Source organism: Caloenas nicobarica, chromosome 2, assembly GCF_036013445.1.
Source record: "Caloenas nicobarica isolate bCalNic1 chromosome 2, bCalNic1.hap1, whole genome shotgun sequence".
NCBI classification, from domain to species: domain Eukaryota; kingdom Metazoa; phylum Chordata; class Aves; order Columbiformes; family Columbidae; genus Caloenas; species Caloenas nicobarica.
The window spans coordinates 26,072,610-26,092,675 of record NC_088246.1 but is presented as its reverse complement, the minus strand read 5'-3'; the positions used below and the strand labels follow the sequence as shown (position 1 = coordinate 26,092,675).

The 20,066-nt window shown below is 39.3% G+C and overlaps 1 protein-coding gene across 1 annotated transcript in view; it reads left to right on the top strand.

The window, feature by feature from the left end:
• CALCR (calcitonin receptor) overlaps window positions 1-20,066 on the top strand; it is a 170,933-nt gene that overhangs the window by 100,407 nt on the left and 50,460 nt on the right. Inside the window, exons 3-5 of the mRNA XM_065629396.1 lie at window positions 5,397-5,550; window positions 9,256-9,366; window positions 18,102-18,214. Coding sequence (XP_065485468.1) covers window positions 5,397-5,550; window positions 9,256-9,366; window positions 18,102-18,214 — 378 coding nt within the window. The remainder of the gene's footprint in view (window positions 1-5,396; window positions 5,551-9,255; window positions 9,367-18,101; window positions 18,215-20,066) is intronic.

Sequence of the window (20,066 nt, the reverse complement as noted above, 5' to 3'; positions counted from 1 at the left end):
TCGTGGTTTCCCAAGAGGGAGAGGAATGGCATATTGTGTTCTGTTCACCTCAGTTTCAGGGGTGATCAGGACTTCTTGTCTCCATCTTTGCTTTTTAAAAATACAAGAATGTTGCTATGCAGCTGATTGCTCTAAAGAGGCCTCTCGCAAGATGATAATCAGAGCTACAAGCAAAAATCCATGAAGTATTCTGCAGCCTTCCTTTAAGCCCACAGTTTGCATCAGGCTACTCTGGGACTAAAGCTTCCTCACAAATCCTGCAGCAATGGAAAAGAACTGTAAGATTCGTGAGTTGCTTTTCATTACAAGTGCCTTATCTTCATCTGCTGCGGCTGATAATCTCGAGCTTGTTTAAACAGCTGCCAAAATCTGTGATCTAAGTCATATGAGATCTCACTGTGAGATAATTTCCATCCTACTTCAACAGCAATTGAGTTTGGGAAAATTTTAACATTCAGTGGTTAAGTAAAACACATCATGTCGAGGTATTTCATCAAAGAAATTGTCTGCTGTTTCCTAGCAGATTTGTGATGGATAAGTTGTTATGTTTACAGAGTACCATGCACTAATGACCTTCCTGAGGTATTACAGTTGTTTTCTCATCTGTCCTAACACTAGCAGCTGTGAAGAGTAGTTCAAATGTAATTGAGGTATGAGAGGGGCTCTGCAACCTGTCTAAATCATGCTGAGCTCTCACTCAAAGTTGTGATGTATTGAAGTACAGGAGTTAGGTGACCCACAAAATCGTGACTACACATAGCAGTTTTAAAATAAATGTACCAAATGAATGTTTGAGTTATTGAAATCACTACCAAACAGTTGGAGCATCCAGAATTTGAAATATATTTTGACTGAGCTCAAGACTAAATGTTGCAAAAGTTCTGTATTTAGTAGAAGGAGGGAAAAAAATAACAGCAAAGAAAAATACAAATTCCTTAGGAAAATAAAAGTCAATATTTAGTATACTTCAAGCTCCTTGATGGTGGAAGAAAAATATTTGGGGAAAGGAGTATTATGTTTGCTTTATCTGGATTCTCTCTTGCAGAAATGTGCACAGTCTTGCGCAGGTTAATAGCAGGTATCTCTTTTACAGAAACTGGGACACTATTTGTTCATTTCTATGCAGTTTAATAATGAAGCCAAATTGATTTATCTAGATTCCTTTATTAATTCTAGGTATACAGCGAACTTCATCATTCCCAGCATCCTGTTTTCTCTTTGTAATGATAATTCATTTTCTTATAACAGTCATTTGTCACGTGGTGGCTTGGTGGTCGTATGTATGACGTCATTTACTTGGACTTTTAGGAGTGACATCATATGTACGGCTGCTAAACTGCTGCATGGGACATCATTTAAACAGTTTTCTTCTGAAGAAATCATACCAACCATTTTCAGGCTTTGAACACATCCTGATTATTAAGTTGTGAATTATTTCTTTCTCTTTAATAAAGAATATTTATAAACAAATGAGGCATTCCTTTATTGTATCAACATCGTTTGTATTTCCATCTGAAGTAACTGATGGATGGGAAAAGTTTTAAACCTGCAGGACTCTGAACATTCAAAATTTGTTTAATACTGTAGATAGTAAACACATGAAAATTATTTAATCTTGGCTTTTTTATGGTGAGAACATGTTTTAAAACTTAGTTCCTAAGATATCTAGGTACAATCATGAAAACATGGTAGCAGAGGTGATTCCTAATCATTAATTCCATGAGAGCACAAACGCACACACACAGACTCGTGGGGCATTCCCAGCCTCTCCCATGCTACACACTAAGCTTTCCCCCACGTAGCCATGCCAAAGCTTCTGCTTCTCTAGTAAGAGAATAATGACCCAGTGATTTCTTCCTGCCCCATTTACCCTTTCCTGACCCCTAACGTAAGGAGTGTGAGAAGAATGAAACAAGAGTATCTGACATCACAAACTGTACCAAGATTTTTGTCTGACTGAGCCCCAAGAATTCAAGGCTGGATCATCAGCCCACTGAACTGACCTTGGGGAGATTGGGCTTTAGGCTCCAAGTCCCAGAGTGGTGGTGGATGTGTGATTCTCCTAGGCACGGTAGAAAACACCAGCATTGCAAATAGAGATGTGACTGCTCAACATGAGCAATCCAACAAATTTATTTTTCATTAGCCTGCTGAAATGATCATCTGATGTTAAGGTAGAAGAAAATTTTGTTCAAACTTCCATGGCCAGATTTTCAAATCTAGGCAAATAAAAACGAATAATAGCAGTCAAAGGGAAGAGTACTTTTAAGGGGCATATCACAGATGAACAATACCAGTAACGCACCTGCGTATAGCCCCATAATTGGATTTCATGCACAAGCTATTCAATTACATTGAAAGTGCTTGCGCCTTTGTGTTTGGTAATAAGGAAAAAAAAAAAAAAGAAAAGATAATTTAAAAGACAGCTGTCATCTAATATTATTATGCCAGTCTTTATCCAAGCTTGCTTTAGATTTACTGTAGACCATTAAGTGATTTCTACTGATGAAGTAATTTCCACTGAGCTTTACTGACGCAGTCTCATCTATATTTTTAATCTCTCTGAGTGAATTCTAGTCCCAAATGTGGGCAATAGACATTTTGCTGGGAATTTCAGCTGGGCCCTGTTTGCCTTGCTCAGAGGCAATAGAATGGGCAACCCACCTGGTTACATTGTTGAGCACTCTAAGTAATTTTGTGCACAGTCCAAGTTGTTTATGCTACCCAGCACTACATAAGCTCTCCAAATATTACTCATATTAACCTGTACAAAACAAGAGCCGACTTCTCCAGGAATTGAATTAATCCCTTACACACAGCAAGATACGAAACTGACCTTTGGTTTCCAAATTGTATCTTACCCCTCAAAATCATCATTTCTGGTTAAAAACTGTTACATCTCCAGCAGTTAAAAGATGCAAATAGAGCATTCCTTTTATAGACAGATTGTACTTTTTATTTCAGCTTATATGTTTCTGTAGTGTGCAATCTTCTGAGGATGGTCTGTCCTTTTAAAAATGGTCAATAAAAGAGGATTAAATGTTAGAAGGGCGAAAAGATATTCTGAAGCACTGAACAGTTTCTACGTTTTCTATCTGTGCAACCAGCATTTGCCAATTGTGTCACATCTGTGTTGTGCTTTATTCTGTACAGATAAAGCAAATGAAACGGCAACTATTTATGGCCAGCGACACCAGTCTTTCTGCTCTCTATAAGTGTGAAATGATTTTGATCTTGTTTGGTCAAACAAATCTGAAGAACAGATCATCTCCTTCCCAAAAGAAAACAAAAATAAAATAAAAACATTGTGGCAGGGGAAGGAAATTTGGTGATATTTTCCAAGCATAATCAGATGGTTATGCTTTCAAAACATGAGTTTGTTGCCAAATTGGCCGAGAATAACAGAGGAATCATCAAGAATGGAGGTGATGCCATGGAAGCCTTCCTAGCTTTCTTTGACAGTACCATTATTCCTCTCTTGAAGGCAAACAGCTTGGAGCTGAGGTATTATTCAAAATAAAAAAGAAAAAAATAATCATGGAGTGACTATGAATCACTTCAGAAAAGTACGGAAGCCTGTGGTGATACATGGACACGAAGGGCTAAGAGAGACCTGAGAGCATCCCAAGAGCCTTTCCTGCATTTTCCTATGCTATACGCTGGATTTAGGATATTGCTTGACTGGTTTTTAAATGATCCTCATAGACTCCAGCTACTCCTTTTAATCTTTTCACAAGTGAGGGTTCTGTGATAAGATTGGCTTTGCTTCTGTATTTCATGTTCTGGCTTTCTAGTTGCTTCATTTTTCACTTGGATGGCCAGACGAAATGTTCCAAATGGCTTCACGGTCCAAGTAAATCTGTGTGTGTGTGTGTACACACGCACATAAAATTTATATAAAATCGTATCTACCAGAAAATGTCTTCCTTCTTATTCCTCCCATTTTATTTCAAGCACCTTTTTAAGTGCAATGAGATAAACTGCCTTCACTGTTCTCCAGCCTTCAGACAGCATCTGTATGCAGTTCAAAATGAAAATGTTAGTATCGAAAGATATTAGATTGAATGAGGAAAAATAATTTGGTATATGAGCATTAAAAAAATTAAACTGAGATGATCTGCCACAGAAATATTAAGATAAAGTAATGCGTTTATTTTTTTCACCTCACTCAAGCCTACTGTGGTTTTGCTGTGTATTTACCAAGGTATTCTAGTTGTGCAAATTGAACAGAAAGTGATATATTAATAAGAAGTAATTACTTGTGATGTTCAATAGGAAAAAAAAAAGGAAACAACAATTAAAGAAGTAAGATGATATTAGAATTTTCAAACCTGTCATGTTTTCAATTTGGACTACAAATGCTTTCTTAAAGATCTGCGTGTTAGTATTTCGTGCTAAAAATGCCAAGTCTTTGTGCTTATGAGACTTGTAAGTTTTGAAGCAGCCTGTAAATGACTCGGTGGGTGTTTCTGATGGTTTTAGTACAGTTTAGTATAGGAAAAAAGCAGAGGGTCATACAATGAAGGCAGCATTGCTTTCACTTGGCGAAGCAGAGGAACTAATCCTTTCCTATCACCTTCATGCAGAGAAGTGTCCTGATAGAGGATTAAAGTAAAACAGAATTAGCTAAAGTGCCACACTTTCATTTCCACCCTGGCTCACAGACCTGGGCTGTGCAACAGATGGATGGATGGATGGATGGGTGGGTGGGTGGGTGGATGGATGGAAAAAAGGATATCTGGCCTCTCTACCTGAGATTTTTGCTTTCCAGGGGCAATGATCCTTCCCCTTTGCCATGCAGGCAGCTCAGAGTAGAAAGTCAGAAGACACCACTTGATCAAAGAGGACGTTGTTATTCAGACTTAAATTTAGGGACAGTTTGCTTTGGTACTTAACTAGGAGCTAAGGCCAGGTAGAAAGGTTTAAACTCTCTGCCCTGTGTTTCTACAATTTTAACAGTCGAAGGAGCTCAAAGCAGGTGGTATAAAACATGAAATAATCAGTTTTTGACTGTGGCACTGAGGTATTTTTTCTGAGCAATCTAGAGAGAAGTCAGCACAAGTGAGTGGAAATACATGGGTGTAACTTTGGGAAGATACAAAATTTTTTTGCAGATCACTAAGCTAAATGAAAAGATTTTAAAGACTTTATCAAGTTTTTAATGGTCCTCTGTTTTGCCCAGAAAAAGGACTTGATTGGAATCCTAAGTTTATCATGAGGTAAACTAGTAAAAATTCAGTATTTATTTTGCAAGCCGTATAAGGCTTATCATAATGCTAAACACGTGCAAATAAAAGGCCTTTGAAGAATTCATAGTATAAATTTCTGATCCTCACTTTTTTATTTTATTCTCCTGGTTTATTCACTTCTACTAACAGTTTTTCCTTTCTGCACAGAGAATGGTTCCAAGTCTTTCTTCTACTGTAAATTATACTGATCCTACATTAGAGCCTGTAGTAACTGAAAATTCAGTCATACGACAGAAGATAATAGATTCACAGTTCAAATGCTATGAGAGGATGAACAGAGCTCCTCCATATAAGAAAAAAGGTAAAAAAGATTTTAAAATATTTCTTTGTATATTGCTATACTTACTTATATGGCTATAAAGAAACATTTTCTTCTGTATACTAACCCATAGTCTTCCTTGGGGTGCAGTAGTCAAATTCACACTTACTTAGAATCCTCTTAAGTGCAAAGAAAGAAAAAAGCCTAGAATGAGCCCAGGGAATGATCAGCTCTTCCTTCCTCCCCATGCAGATGGTACCTCTGTCATCTATATTTCTGGCTCAGTGCTTTGCTGCTTGAATATCTCTTGTTCTTGCTTAGGGAATGGCATTCTCCAGAACCTTTCAGCAAGCTCACACAAAGACCTGCTTGTGAATGGTGATCTCTTAAATATAAATATCGTTCTGTTTGTTTCACTCACTGTTTTGTTTTCCTGTCATTCGTGTATTGACTGATAGCTGTCATGCTCTGTAGCAACACAGATGTGCCAGGTGTCTGTGTTCGGCAGTAACAGTGGCAAAAAGAGGTTTTTAAAACACTGGGGGACACATCTTTACTGAACGCAAGGCACATATTAAGATTAACAAAAGGGAAATGACAAATAATAGTGGTGTTACAATGGCACCAATGAATAAGAAGCATTCCCGATTGGGATTTAGTGTTCTGGTAACTATTTCTCACAGAAAATATGGAAGTTATGAGGAGGCTAGAGAAAAAATGTTGGAGGCACTGTGGGGATTTATGCAATTAAAAACAGAGATACTGAGGCCACAATTTAAAAAGAAAATGTATTAAAAATAATTTTAAAATCATTACTTAAAACCCAAACTAATAAATGGGGTGGAGATAATGTGGGATTTTTGTAATACAAGGCTGAGGGATGAAAAAAACCTTGCTGTCTGCTCAGATTACTCTTTTAGTCTCCAGCTCTATAAACATGTAATTTTTGGATGCATCGATAGTTCTGCTGGATTTACTTTCTTTTGCACCTTCAGCCCTTGCAAAGGGCTGAAATGTTTTCCTAGCATGAGCAGGAAATTCGTATGTCTCATGAAATGAATTCCTGGTAATGTTCTCAAGGGCAGCATTGTCCCAGGAGGACAGTGGTGGCAGACCCGCAGCCATCGGAAACCGCACAGCAGTTCCTGCGTTCCTTCGACTGGCAGCTAGATTTGCCATTCGGGACTGTTATGATCATAGCAACACACACTTAATTCACTTAAAATCCAGACTGAAGATAATGGGTGACTAAGGAATTATGCCGATACAACCAAAGTTGCATTTTCAACTGAATTACAGGATCCTCACTGGCCATCCAACATTTAAATTTCAAAAAGGGCTAGAAGGGAACAAGGGTCTAAGTCTCTTGGCTGCAAATTTGAAAGTGAGGATGGGATCAAACAGGAAATTCCTTTAATGTGAAGGACAACCACAGGAGTGTCTTCTGAGAGGAAAAGCCCAACACATGAGCCGAAGGAGTATAATGGATATTCATTTTCAGCACAGACAGTTGTGGAGTTCCCAGGAAAACCCAGTGTCTGGTACAACTTTACAGAGCCAGCCAAGATGTGTTTAATTTTTCCCTGGCATCTCTGCATTCCCTGATGTCTCTCATTTATAGACCGGTGCAAAGGTGGTTTAGATCCTTTGTAATCCTGGGTCTCAAAGCTGGTGGCAGTGAACTGCAGAGAACTGCACAGTATCTCACACTCAGAAGCCAGAGAGGTGATATAATAGAGGTGAGCTGTGGCAGCATTACAAACGGCCATGTGTCAGCAGGGCCGAAGTAACAGACTGTGTACACACACTTATCTTGCCCATTTCATTATATAATTGATTACCTTAAATCCCAAAGAAATAGCAAAATGTGGTGCTCAGTCACATGGGAACACCTGACCATCCCGACAGGATGGCGCAGTGCTCCCACACTCCCTGTCCATCCAAAAATGTAATCTTTTTAGCTGGTGATAAAAGGGTTCAGTGTTCAGTTCTTCTGTTTTATTACTTATACTGTTTTTTTCCTGGAGCACTTAAAACCATATATGTATTTCTATGTATATATATGTGTGTGTGTAAATATATGTATTTATGGATGCATGTGTGCATATAAATCCTGTTACTTACCTTGAATGACACATTCTACAATGTATAGATCAACATCAGTGATTTTTTTCCTTTATTGGGCAAGGCAAAGGATTTAAAGCTAGAAATTCCTGACAAATGCATTCTTCAGTGTTTCAGATGCAAGCTTAAGTTGCAAAATTGCAAACATTTTCTACTTTTCTGTTTCTTTGATATTACAAAATGATTCCTAAAAGTCTTTCAGATATATCTCAAAGCTAGAGAGGAACGTGAGAATGCCTGAAGGAAAGATAGCAAACCGCTGATATGATGGTTGGTTAATTAAGTGAACAAGTAGCATTAGCACATTTAACTTGACAATGGAAAAATATAGCTGCATAAAATCTTAGCTAATGAAAAAAACAGTGTTCATAAAAATATCTTTTTTGCTTTACATATCTGGAAAAAAATTGGAAGTTTTATGCTTTCAATTTTTAATCCATAAATATTTTGACTTGAAACTACTTATTGGTGCAAATTTGAACAATTCAGACATCTTTTTACAGATGGATAAATTATCTGTGGATAATTTAAAAAGCACTAGAAGCAATTAACTGCCCGTATTTTATTAACCTTCAACAGTTATAAGGCCCCTTCCATATGATTCTTTCAAAAACAACCTTCATGGTCATAGTAGCAATTTTGAAACTTTCCCAGAACCAGAGCAAAAAAAGCAAGACGTATCTTCTCCCTGTATTTCATTTTAACCTGATGGTCATGATAATAAATACTCTTCCTCAACACAAACTGATTTTAAATGGAAAATAACTAAGTATAGGGGTGTTGTTTCTTTCTCTTTTTTTTCACTTGAATAAATCCACAATCAGTCAGAAAATTGTGTTATAGCTAGCAGTCTTATAGCATGATTTCTGTGGACTGTAGTATGTAACATCTCTGTAACACAAATCAAGAATGAGCTGTGTTCTGCCTCCCTAGTAAGACCATTGTTTCTGGGGCTGGTAATGGTCCTTGTAGGGGACACAGCCTCGACAGTGCCACCTTCCCAGGGCAGGTGTGATGAGGACAGGATCACAGCATGCCTGCTCAGTCAACATCAGCAGGCAGAGTTTGCCTGTTACAGATTGGTCTTGCACCTCACTTCACTGCACCTCTAGTTATCTGACTGATCTCTAGTGCTGAGCAATGCAACAACCTCACAGGGACCTGTCTCTGCAAACGTTGCCTTTTGCAAAGATGTCCCTGAAAGCCCTTTCTACCTTTACATGTCACAGACTTGATTTTCAGACCTGCTGAACAGCAGAAGGTGAAATGAAAGTTGGGTGTCTGTAAAGTCTTTGGATAACTGAGGCCCCCCTTGCCACTAGTGTTCAAATTTACAGCTAAGGATGGAAGGAGGATCAGGAAGATCAGACTCTACATTCAAAATTCAGTTCAACAGGCTTAAAAGTATTCACTTTCCAGTAAAATTAACACCACTAACATCAGGTCAGCAAAAACAAGTACCTTGCAGCACCTGAATGCCACACAAAGTGTGGCAATAACAAGGGGGTTTATTGCAAAAAGAAGATTGTCTGAAGACAGCAATATTCCTTGGGAGGCTAGAACAGAGCGGGTTCAGGAGTGACTGTGTGTGAATTAACTACTGCATTCCTTTTCAATGTCCAGGTCTGTTCTGCAACAGAACATGGGATGGGTGGTTGTGCTGGGATGACACACCTGCTGGAAGGATCACTGCTCAGAATTGTCCAGATTATTTTCCAGACTTTGATCCAACTGGTACAGTATTACTTTTTGTCATCTTGTCTTCTGAAGGGAATCTCCAAAACATTTGTGCCATTGAGTGGAAGCATGTTTCCAGTGACATTTCTGCAGCATTGTGAAATCTCAGAGTTTGGCTGAAATTAAAATCTAACAAACTTTTGGGTTGCCTAATTTATATATTTTCAGTTTTAAAATATTTAGTATGTATTTACATTTTTGTAAATATAACCCATGGATTTATGAAACCTAGTTTATGAAAATATGAACTATTTAGTTATGGTATCAAAACATTTATAACACCTCATTCTAAGTTTTTATAATGTAGAGAAAATGCTAACGCACATGAAATATATATCAGCATGTTCTTTGTTCATTTTTTATTGGAAAATACCCTTTTATGGAAGAAGATGAGCAGAAATAATGTTCTTTTGGTCTCCAAGTTTCGGTTGTTCATTGAATTCTTCTTACAAATATTAGCAGCCATACAAACTAACAGAAACAATTCAAAAAAGTTTAGAAGGATGAATGAAAGGTAAAATCAAGGACAGAAATATTGCTAGATAGATACGAGGAAATATTGGACACAAGTATAACTCCACAAAGAGCATTGTTTGAAGAAAGACACAGTTGTGTGTTCCACACTCAAGACATATTGCTTATAGGTGGTGCTTGATGCTACCAGTTGCAATTAAAACTCATGAAACTAAATATTTGGAAAGGAGGGTATATGAATCTAAAAATTTAAGTTTAAACCAAACAAGTTTAAACCAAAATGTATGTGCCCAACTGAAAAGTAAGGAAACAGACCTATTGCATGAATGTGAATTAATTACCCAGTACAACAGCTAAAACTGTTGAATTTTTTGTGCTTGTTGCATACTTAGAAACAGAAGAGATTCCAGGTTGGATCAGACCCAGTATGCAGTTTGCTGAATCCCATTTGCAGTAGCAGTCAGACTGATCAATATTTCTGTTCATTATAATCAATATTTCTGTTCATTATAAATCAAGCTATCCATGGTTAGAGAATTCACCCAGCAAGTGGGAAACTTCCAGTGTCAACCCCAGTCAGAGGGGATTCAAACCTGCATCCCAACTTTGATGGAGGAACCTCCCACTTTCCGGTGGAAGCAGGCATTGGACAGGATGGACTGAAGGATTTGTGCTCCTGGAAAGTGGGCTCGTGTGATGGTGTGACTGTCCACCTCTTGTGGGAATACCCTGAGACCTACCCCACAAATCTTACAGCAGTTTACATCCCTGAGACACACAACAGGCAACGAATCACAGTCTTGTCTTTTGTGACTTCTTTTTGCTTTCTGACACAGTCTTGAGCTCTTTTCTGTACAGTGTCTTAGTTTTCAAGGAGGAGTCTGGCAGCAGGGTCATGCTCACGACTAATCATTGGAGCACCAGAGGGGAAATGGGCTGAGGAGCTGAGACCCTCAACTGGAGGAGTGCCTTTGACCTAGGTCTCCCTTTCTATGGACAAGTGCTTCAACCATTAGGCTATTTGGACAGAAGATGTCAGAAGGGCATTTTAAAAGAGTTGGCCAAACTTGGTTCAGTTCCCAGAAAGAAGTGCTCATGTTCAGGAGAGACCTTGAGTCTCTAGATCCTGAGGTTGCATGAGCCTATTCCTACATGCATGTTAGAGGTGCCTCTTGGACAGGGTCTGTACCTTCTTCTTCAGCCCCCAATTTGTTCATGATATCGTCCCCATGTGGCAACAGCCCCTCTGATGAATAGCACAATTTACTACAGGGCTTCTGGTTTTGCTGCTTCCGTGGTTTCCATAGAAAAAAATGGGGCACTAACAGTCCTGTATACTTCATGTGCTGTTCAGCTAATACCTGCAAAAGTGGGTGTTGGGCAGCTCTGTGATCACAGAAGTCTCCCCATGACTCACAGTCCTCATCCCTCAGTGTGTGGGGGTGATGACAGAGCCACTCTCTTGCTCACTCCCAACCCACCTATTTCCAGCTTTTCCACTTGCGCACTTGTCTCCAGTGACTTGTTCTGAACTAATTGCTCCACTACAACAGCACTCTTCAAAGTAATAGTTCAACCCATCCATGGAGAAGCTCCTCACTTCACTTGTTAATGCTTCTTAACACCAAGGTCTGTGGCTTGTACAGCTGATTGCAAATCACCCTTTAATGTGCAGATGGACGCAGCAGAGTCCGGTCCACAGTGTGTGAGTACCGTGGTTACTCTTTCTGCCATGCCTTAAAACTTGCAGATTTGGGAATTTTGTAGTATTCCTGTTCTCTTTACACAGCCATGGGGGGGGAAAGCCTCCTTCCATAATTGATTTCCTGCTGTTCTCTCTGCTGTCATGTTTAGAAACAAAACCTATGGTCTCCTGGACTCAGTATTTTCCTCTGGCACATCTCTCTTGTTAGCACCTCTGTCAGCCTCTTTGCCTGCATTCTGGTCATTTGACACTGTTTCACTAGCTCAGTGGCAGCTCAGCATCTCCTGGTTGAGCCAGAGCCACTTTCCTAAAATAGCTGTTGGGTTCCCCAGCGTGTATTACAGCTGCAGCATCAAACCAGCAGGTAGGCAGACTTTGCTTTGCAGGTCGCTGATTGTCACACTGGGACTTAATAAAGTAGGAGGGAGACAAGAAATCGTGGGGGCGACTAGAAGTCTTTCAGCTGCTGATGGAAGTGGCTGTCACTTACAGGTGGCCAAAAGCACAGGTTCAGCTGTCTTGAGAATTCTGTCAGGTTTTGTGTCACAAGTCATTATTTCCTTTGGTAACTTCTGCCTGTTAAACAAAATACAGATAGATTTTCTGCTGAGAAACAGAAAATTCATCCTAAAGAACAATGATTTGACAAGATGAAAACTGCAATGCCTGTCAGATTTCTTTCCCATTAAGCCTCCATGACGTCAAACCACCTCGGCATGTATTTTAGGCATGCAAGTAGCCCCGTGGACTTTTGAAATTAGTATTTCACACTGTGTTGCTTTGGGCTGCACTGAGATCTGAGATCTGAGATCATCTTGTATCAGTTCACTGGTAGCTAAGTCAGTTTTGTTTGAGGTCATCTATAGCTTGGAGTCCTGCAATAAAGTTGGGTCATACAGCTTTGTTTTTGTGCTTTGATACTTTTCATTTGTAACTGGAAAATTGGAGTGTCATCTGGCAGCACAGGATCAGATCCTCCTCCCATATCCACATGTGGGTGCTTTATACCAGCTCTATATCTGAACCCCCAACAAGATTCAGCATCGATGCCAAGAAGAAATTGCTAGAGTGTGTTAGAAAGTAAATAAGATGAAATAATATTCTGGAGAAAAGGGCCCAGAAGCAAAATGATGGAGAACACACTCACTACTCCATTCATTTTGTGTCAGACAACTTCAGAACTACTAGATGTAGTCCTGTTTATTTTACTGAACCTACATGAGTTCATACTACATAGAAATCTGTGTTCTGAAAGCAGGAAGGACCATCTAGTCTGTTCAGTTAGTCAGGGCTTCCCACGCTGCTTTTCCCACCCGAGGAAGCTCTACTTTGTGAAAGGAAATGAAGATCTTAAAGCTAAGAGACAAACAGAAACCCCTCTCTACAAGCTTTGACAACTTTGTCCTTTTCAACAAACAACTGTTGCCTCTTGTAGCAATCTCTTTCTCATAATGATGATCATGCGCAGTGTGATAATGCATAAAAACAAATCAATTTGTCTGGAAAACATACCAAGACCTACTGCTTTAGCTCCAGTGACAGCAGGAAATTCATTGTCTCATCCAGTCCTGACTGTGAAGCACTGAGCAGAGCTGAGTTTTATACTCCTCTGTTCAGGCAACATGCCTGGTTTCTCTTGAATTGTACTTTATATTCACATTTTATCTAGATTAATCTTTGGTGTAATCCCTTTGAAATGGTTCCAGGTCATGCTGAAATTGCTAGGAATTGAATTTGATAGGAATGTAGTATGTAATTCATGTGGGTAATATTCTTTCTAATAAAGAAGGGGAAATATATTGTGGTTGTAATGGCCTTCTAGCAAGGCCGATTTACTGGGGGCAGCAGAAGGAGCAGAAAGTTCCCCTGTGCTGTCCATAGGCTGTTGGGTTTCTGGCAGGCGAGTGTTACGTTATCCACCTTACTCTCCCTGCATGGTTCATTTGATCAAGATTAATTTGGTTCAGTCACATACAGAAATGGAACTGAAAGTGCAAGCTGCTCTGTGGCAGCCTTACTTTTTTGTTTCACTTTCACTCCCTTTCCTCTTTGGCAAAGAGCAGTGGTTAAGAGCAGTAACCCCTCCAGCAGGGAGCAAGCCCAGCCTGCCTTTGTGATCCAACGCTGCATTTAGCAAAACTGCACTCAGTTCTCCACTTTGGTTTCTGTCTTTGGTTCCATTTTGTAAACCAGTTATTTATAACTCTTCATGTGGCTCCAAGAGCAAAGCTTCTAGAAGTGCAATTTGCAGACAGATCCGCGTGTATCCATAGGCAATTACTTCAGAGGATGATTAATATGTTGCTACCTCTCACGACTGAGGAACATGGAAGCCTTGCCCTCCTGCTCTGACAGTGACTACAGGGAGTGATGTCCACTTGCTCTGGAGCGTGGATCACGGCAGGGGAGGCAGCAAATGCACCGTGGTATTTGTGTTCTCTGCAGCTCTCTTCTTGTGGCATATTGCAGTCTCTGAATTGCTTTATCTTTCTTACAAAATATCTTTAAAGAAATAAGGATAAATGCTCCATGCAGAGGAGGAGGAACAGATTGAATGGTTCTTGCAGATCTTTTTGGATTTACCAGCTGTGATGCTTATGACCACAAGTGACTGCATTTGAGGGATACAAGCACACCCTTCTCACAGCTGGCAAGATGCACAAAGCATTCAGCAGAGTATGTTGTCAAGCTGACAGGAGCAGTTATTGCAGATGAGAAATTGTGGCCTTCCACAAACCAGAGAGAGAGAGACCTTCTGGGTCACAGCAGCAGCTGCAGCTCCTTCCACCTCTCCTGGAAGGCAGGGAGATCACTTCCTCAAGCATCCCCTAACTCAAGCACCTTCCCAACTGTGGTACCCATTCCTGCATACCCAGGCCATCATGTGCTCCTTCCCACCCAGCCCGGTGCCTTGGCAGGGTGACGTGCCTGCACTCGCTGCGGGCTGCAGGCAGGAGCAGCATCCTTGGTGGGCAGGAGCCCCAGGGACTTGCTGGAGCACCCTGAGCAGCTAGTCCTGGCAGAGCCCTTCTCTTGCTGCCACAAAATGCAAATTTTCTGACTCTGGCTAAAAAAAAACAGCTCTGGATTTCTGCTGGTCCTATTTTCCTGTCTTGAAATGACATCATTTAGATAGTGATATATAAAACAAATCTGAACTCTTTGTCCAACTGCTTCTTTTCCCTCTACATTTCTGTGTATTTCTGTCCTGCTTCTTAGCAAACTTGGCAGCTGTATTTTAAAAATAAATTCTTACTCCTACAGTGCACAATATGACTCTATTATACACATTGCTGTTCTGATGACTGAGGGACTCTGATGATAGTGATAATTCTTCACTATTAGGACACTGGAACTGAAGATTTCTAGGGTCTCCATTGTATTGTATCAGATGTTCTTTTCATTTTTGAAAAATTTTCTTCTAGAATATTTTTACTGAAGATGTAAGTCATGTGCTACATGAGCTATTTCCTCATCTGCAAAACTAAACACTGCACAGGTCTGTCCAAAAAATCCAATGTCTAGTATGTGCTGAGCATGCACCGCAAGAGAGGAAAACTTCTATTTCTAGTTTATAACTCAACCATAAATGAAAAACTGATGCTGACTCTTTTAACACATACTAGCTATAGAGTTGGTCTAATTGTAAAAACCTGGTTGAAAGAGCTAGCATATTTGTTCCAGAGTTATTGGGTTAAGATATTTGTTATATACAAATGACTGAGTTGTTTTTGTGAAAATACAAGCACTATTGGTAGCACAATCAATACCACATGCAAAACTATTACTACTGGTTAATCTTTTTAGACACTTCACTACTCCCATGAAACTGCCCTTGTGGATGAGTTTTCTCTCATCCATTTTTCCCAGACAGCTCTTGAAGAGTCTGTCTTTCTAAGGTAGCTACAGAGAGCCTGCACAATTGCCTATGAATTGCATAACTTCAAGGTTGCTGAAGTCAGGTAGACAAAGCCAAGGCAATGTCACCGTTTCTCTACTTTTAATAATGTGATGCCAAAGTGGTGCCCTATCCAAGATAATAGGGTACAGACAGGGCCTAAAATTAGTGTTTACATAGTATCTGGATAGTTTTAAAGCCTACCCTTGCATTTTGCCTTGCTAGTGTTGCCTTACCCATCCTTACACATTGTGTATTTCTTTAGAGCTTACTAGATTCTTCTGGTTGGCATAAAAACCAACACGTGCCCAGGTTCATAATCCTGCACCTGCTACTGGGCCACTGTAGAGTGACTTGCAGTAGAACAGTGGTTGGGTTACAGACTCACAGCTTTCTTTCTGTATAAATCATAGATTTAGAAAAGGTGTTTGACCTGTCTGAGTCACTGGGGTGGACAGCAGGGAGATTTATCCCCCAGTCACATCTTCTGACAACATCACAGCAAGAAATCAGTGGGCCATGGCCGCGTCCAAGCTAGGATCAGTTGTGTTTGTCTGGCTTCAAAGAAAAGTACAGAGGCCACGTTAAACTTCGGCAGAGTGCCTACCTAGGCACTAAAGCATAGACATGATAGATGATATTAGCATTAAATCCTATAGCATGTTAAGAAAAGCCGTGTACTTTGCAGAGTGCATAGGATAGTAGGTACAGTATTTGTACACTGTGTTCCATGGCAGCATAATCATTAATCTTTTATCTATGACTGGAAACTTTTTTCCAGCTTTAGATAATATCTGGCAATGAGTACAACAGGAACATTGCTACACAGGCAGTCTGAGTTTATCTACAAGCTGCAGCGATGGAAGGATAACGTGTACTGTCCCTCTTGCTGTTGTTGATGCATGAATTGATTTTCAGCAGCTCCCCCAAATCTATTATTTGAAACTCACAGTAATTTTGAAAGTATAATGTGTTCTGGAGGATTGTGGGGTTTTTTTTTCTTTTTCTTTTTTTTTGTAACAGCCCTATATAAAGTGTATTTCTAGTCAGAGGAAGATAGCTCAGTCTATACAATCCTTACCTTGCCATATGATTGATTGCTTTCCTTAGGGTATATGGAGGGAATATGAATTTTCCAAATTAATAGAATCGTTAACCATCAGAGCTGATTAAGAAAAATAAATGCAAATGTTGAACAGAACAGATGAAGTTATGTTCAAATGATAATTTGCTCTGCAAAAGTGTATTAACTGGAAATGTTGATAATCTATGTATAAATGAAATAAAATTATAAAGCTAGAACAGGTAAAAGGAAGTCAATATAGACTTCTTAGACTACATAAAAATCAGCCTTGAAATATTGTGATTTTCATAAATAAACAGCTGTGTCACTGCCTAAGAAAACATCAGATAATTTAAGTTTCTGATCTTCTCCTGCCTTTTGTTACTCGAGCAAAATTTCCCTTGACTCCCATGTGGCTAATGCTTGAGGGAAGGCCAAAAAAACTAATCCAAAACTCGACAGGTGATTAGGAGTGACTGCCTGTACCTCAGCATCCAGGTTTTCCCAGGCAGAAACGTGAGCGTGGCTGGGAGGACACAGGCACAGCACACATCTGCAGTTCCAGCCATCGCTCAGTGCTGTATGATGCTGAGACCCCAACCGTCCCCCTGCAACAGCAACAGGACACATGCGAGGGAGCATGAGCCTGCAGAGCCACGGGTGCAGCAGGGCTTTTGGGAAGGACATCAGAGCCTCCTGTGGCGCAGGAACCAGCACCAGAGAGACACGAGGAGAAGCCAAGCACACATCCAAACATTTAAACAGAGTACTCCGCAGCCAGCTTAAATTAAACTGGACACTTGGGACATGTGCCGAAATGTTTGTGAGGCTGCTCCTCGCAGCGCCCACGTGCTTTGCAGCCTCCGGGGAAGGCGAGCAGAGAGGCTGGGCAGGACCCTTCTCCCTCTGCGCAAGGGCAGCGCTGGCGCTGGGGCTGTCACCATCTCCAGCACCCAGGCTCCTGTTTGTACTCTGCTTGCTGCCCTTTCCCTGCACAATATTTTTAACTAATTGTTTCTCTTGATGCCTGAAACTCTGCTGCAAGATTCAGTCCGCTAGCATCTGTGTGTGGATACCAACATGTGTCTGGTTTGAAAACAAAACGTTAGATTTGCATGGTAGCCTGTGGGCCCATCCATTTTCTAATATCAATATTGCAAGTTGGGACAAGAACTAACAATATGCAGACACCACTGTGTTTGCCTGCCTGTGCACACTTCCATCAGGTTTGGTGTCAGGGCCTAACATTACTTTCTCTTCCATAAACAACTTTCAACATCCTCTTTAAAATAATTATTATTAATTTATTCAATAAATAACTGCATCTGAATGAAGGCTAGGTGTATACAATTTACTGCATTCATTCAAGAAAAAAGGAGACAGATAAATGACAAGTATACCATCAGATAAACCTCCAAGAAAAACAAAACAAATCAAACCAGACAACTGTATGTTAATTGCACAAGTTGAAAATCGTTTTAATTTTGTTACACAGGGATTTTATTTCCAAACATAGAAATACTTTTTTGTATGGATTTTTAAATGTGTAATATGCATATGCTAAAATAACTCTTATTGCAATTTTTCATCAGAGAGGGCTTCAAAATACTGTGATGAAACTGGAAACTGGTTCCGGCATCCTGAGAGCAACCGAACATGGTCCAACTATACCCTGTGCAACTCTTTCACCTCTGAAAAATTGAAGGTATGTTACAGTTAAAAAGGCAGCGTTTGCTTGGGAATGGTTTTAGGCTGAACTAGCAGTAAAACACATGTAAGAGAGGTTCAGAATAGTCCTCACCTGTTAGCTTTATTTGTTGCACAAGAATTTAATAACTTTGTCCTCTTGATTTTAGTTTATTAAAATTATTTATGAGTGCTCAAAACTAAATATAGGTTTGTTATGGGGTAGATAATTTAGTAGCAATTCATGCAACAAGTTTCGCACTATTTTTCAAATGCATTTTTTAATACATATGATTTTCCCTGATTGTCCAGCAGTTATAAAATGATCCTTTTAGAATTTCAATTTTGCTCTCTGCAACAAGTATCTTCCAAGCTGTTGATGGCTTCAGGGCTAGAAATATTAACATAAGTCAAAATTATTTTTCTTAAGCAAAGAATATCACTCATTTTCTTCAAAAAGAAATATATAGGAAGGTACCATTAATCCAGAAAATCCTACAAGCCTGAACACATTTAACTTTAACAGTTTGACTAGGTTATTGAGACTATTTACAATAATGAATTAAGCATTTACCTCAGTATTTCCAAAATCAGGTTGCTAAGCTGAAAGAGAACTAAATGACCAAGCACCAAAAGAAACAAATAGAAAGAAATCTGAGAAAAGCTTAAAAAAAAAAAAGAGAAATTCATGAAAATAAACATTTTTCAGATGTGAGTAGAGCTCCAGGAAAATCTGATTACAGATTTGTGACAGAATAATTTGTGACTATTTGGAATTGTGGAAGGAAAAGAGTCAAAAACTTATTTGATTTGAGGTTTGTGTTGGAGGATCTTTTTTTATGTAGCCAAAAAGCAGTATGTGGTTATATTAAGTAATGATCCAGCCCAATGGGCCTTGGAAAAGTCTACTGGACTAGGCAGGAGGTGAATTCTAAAAGTTTTTGCAGCATGAGGAGCCGTCATGGTAAAATAGGGCTCACCTATGTGACAAAGAGACAATAATAGTAACAATCTGAGCTCACAGAGGCATTAAATGAAAGCACCATAAAATATAATCTTTCCAGTTGTTGGCCCATGTATGGAGGCAAAAAATGTAGTTCTGTTACCTATTATCTGTGCCTTCCAGAAGAACAATTTTTAACATCATTCACGCAAAGTGCAGATAGAACACAAAGGAAAATTACACGTACATTGAGATTCTTCTGAAACAAAAAATAATGGAAAATACAGAAAGAATCTTTATTTACAGAAATGCCAAGTTAGATTCTGATCTTGAATCCAAGTATTCAAAAATAGGAGTATGTTTCATTTGTAGACTGTTTGCATGTACCTATGGATAATATATTAAAAGAGAAGGAGGTATTCCTATTAGAGAATTTTCTTTCCTCAAGGCAAGAATTCTAGGAGGACAAGAAAAAAATTTTAAGTGTTTCTTTTAGAAGTATTCTAGGCCCAGGATGAAAAAAACTGTATAGGCTAAAACTTTGGTGAGTCAGCATGTTAGAAGTCTTATCTGTCAGAAGGAACATGACAAATTACTATTTCATGCAGTGAACAAATTAATAAAATAGTTCATTATTTGTTTGAAGTTAACTGGAAATGCCAATATGCTATACTTCTGAGACAGATAACTTTAAAAAAAATAGCATTGCAGCCAGTTCTTAAAAATACAGTGATGGATCATATGCTTTGTTAGCTGACGGTTCATTCTGGTCTGTCTTTGTTGTTATATTTGGAAAGCTTTTTTGAGCGGTTACGATAGTAAGTTTACATGGAGTAATCAAAAATGCTGTTTCCAAGTCCCAGATATACAGTTAAACTGATTTAACAGTTTTAAGCTGAAAGGTAGATAACTTGAATAACCGAGAGTC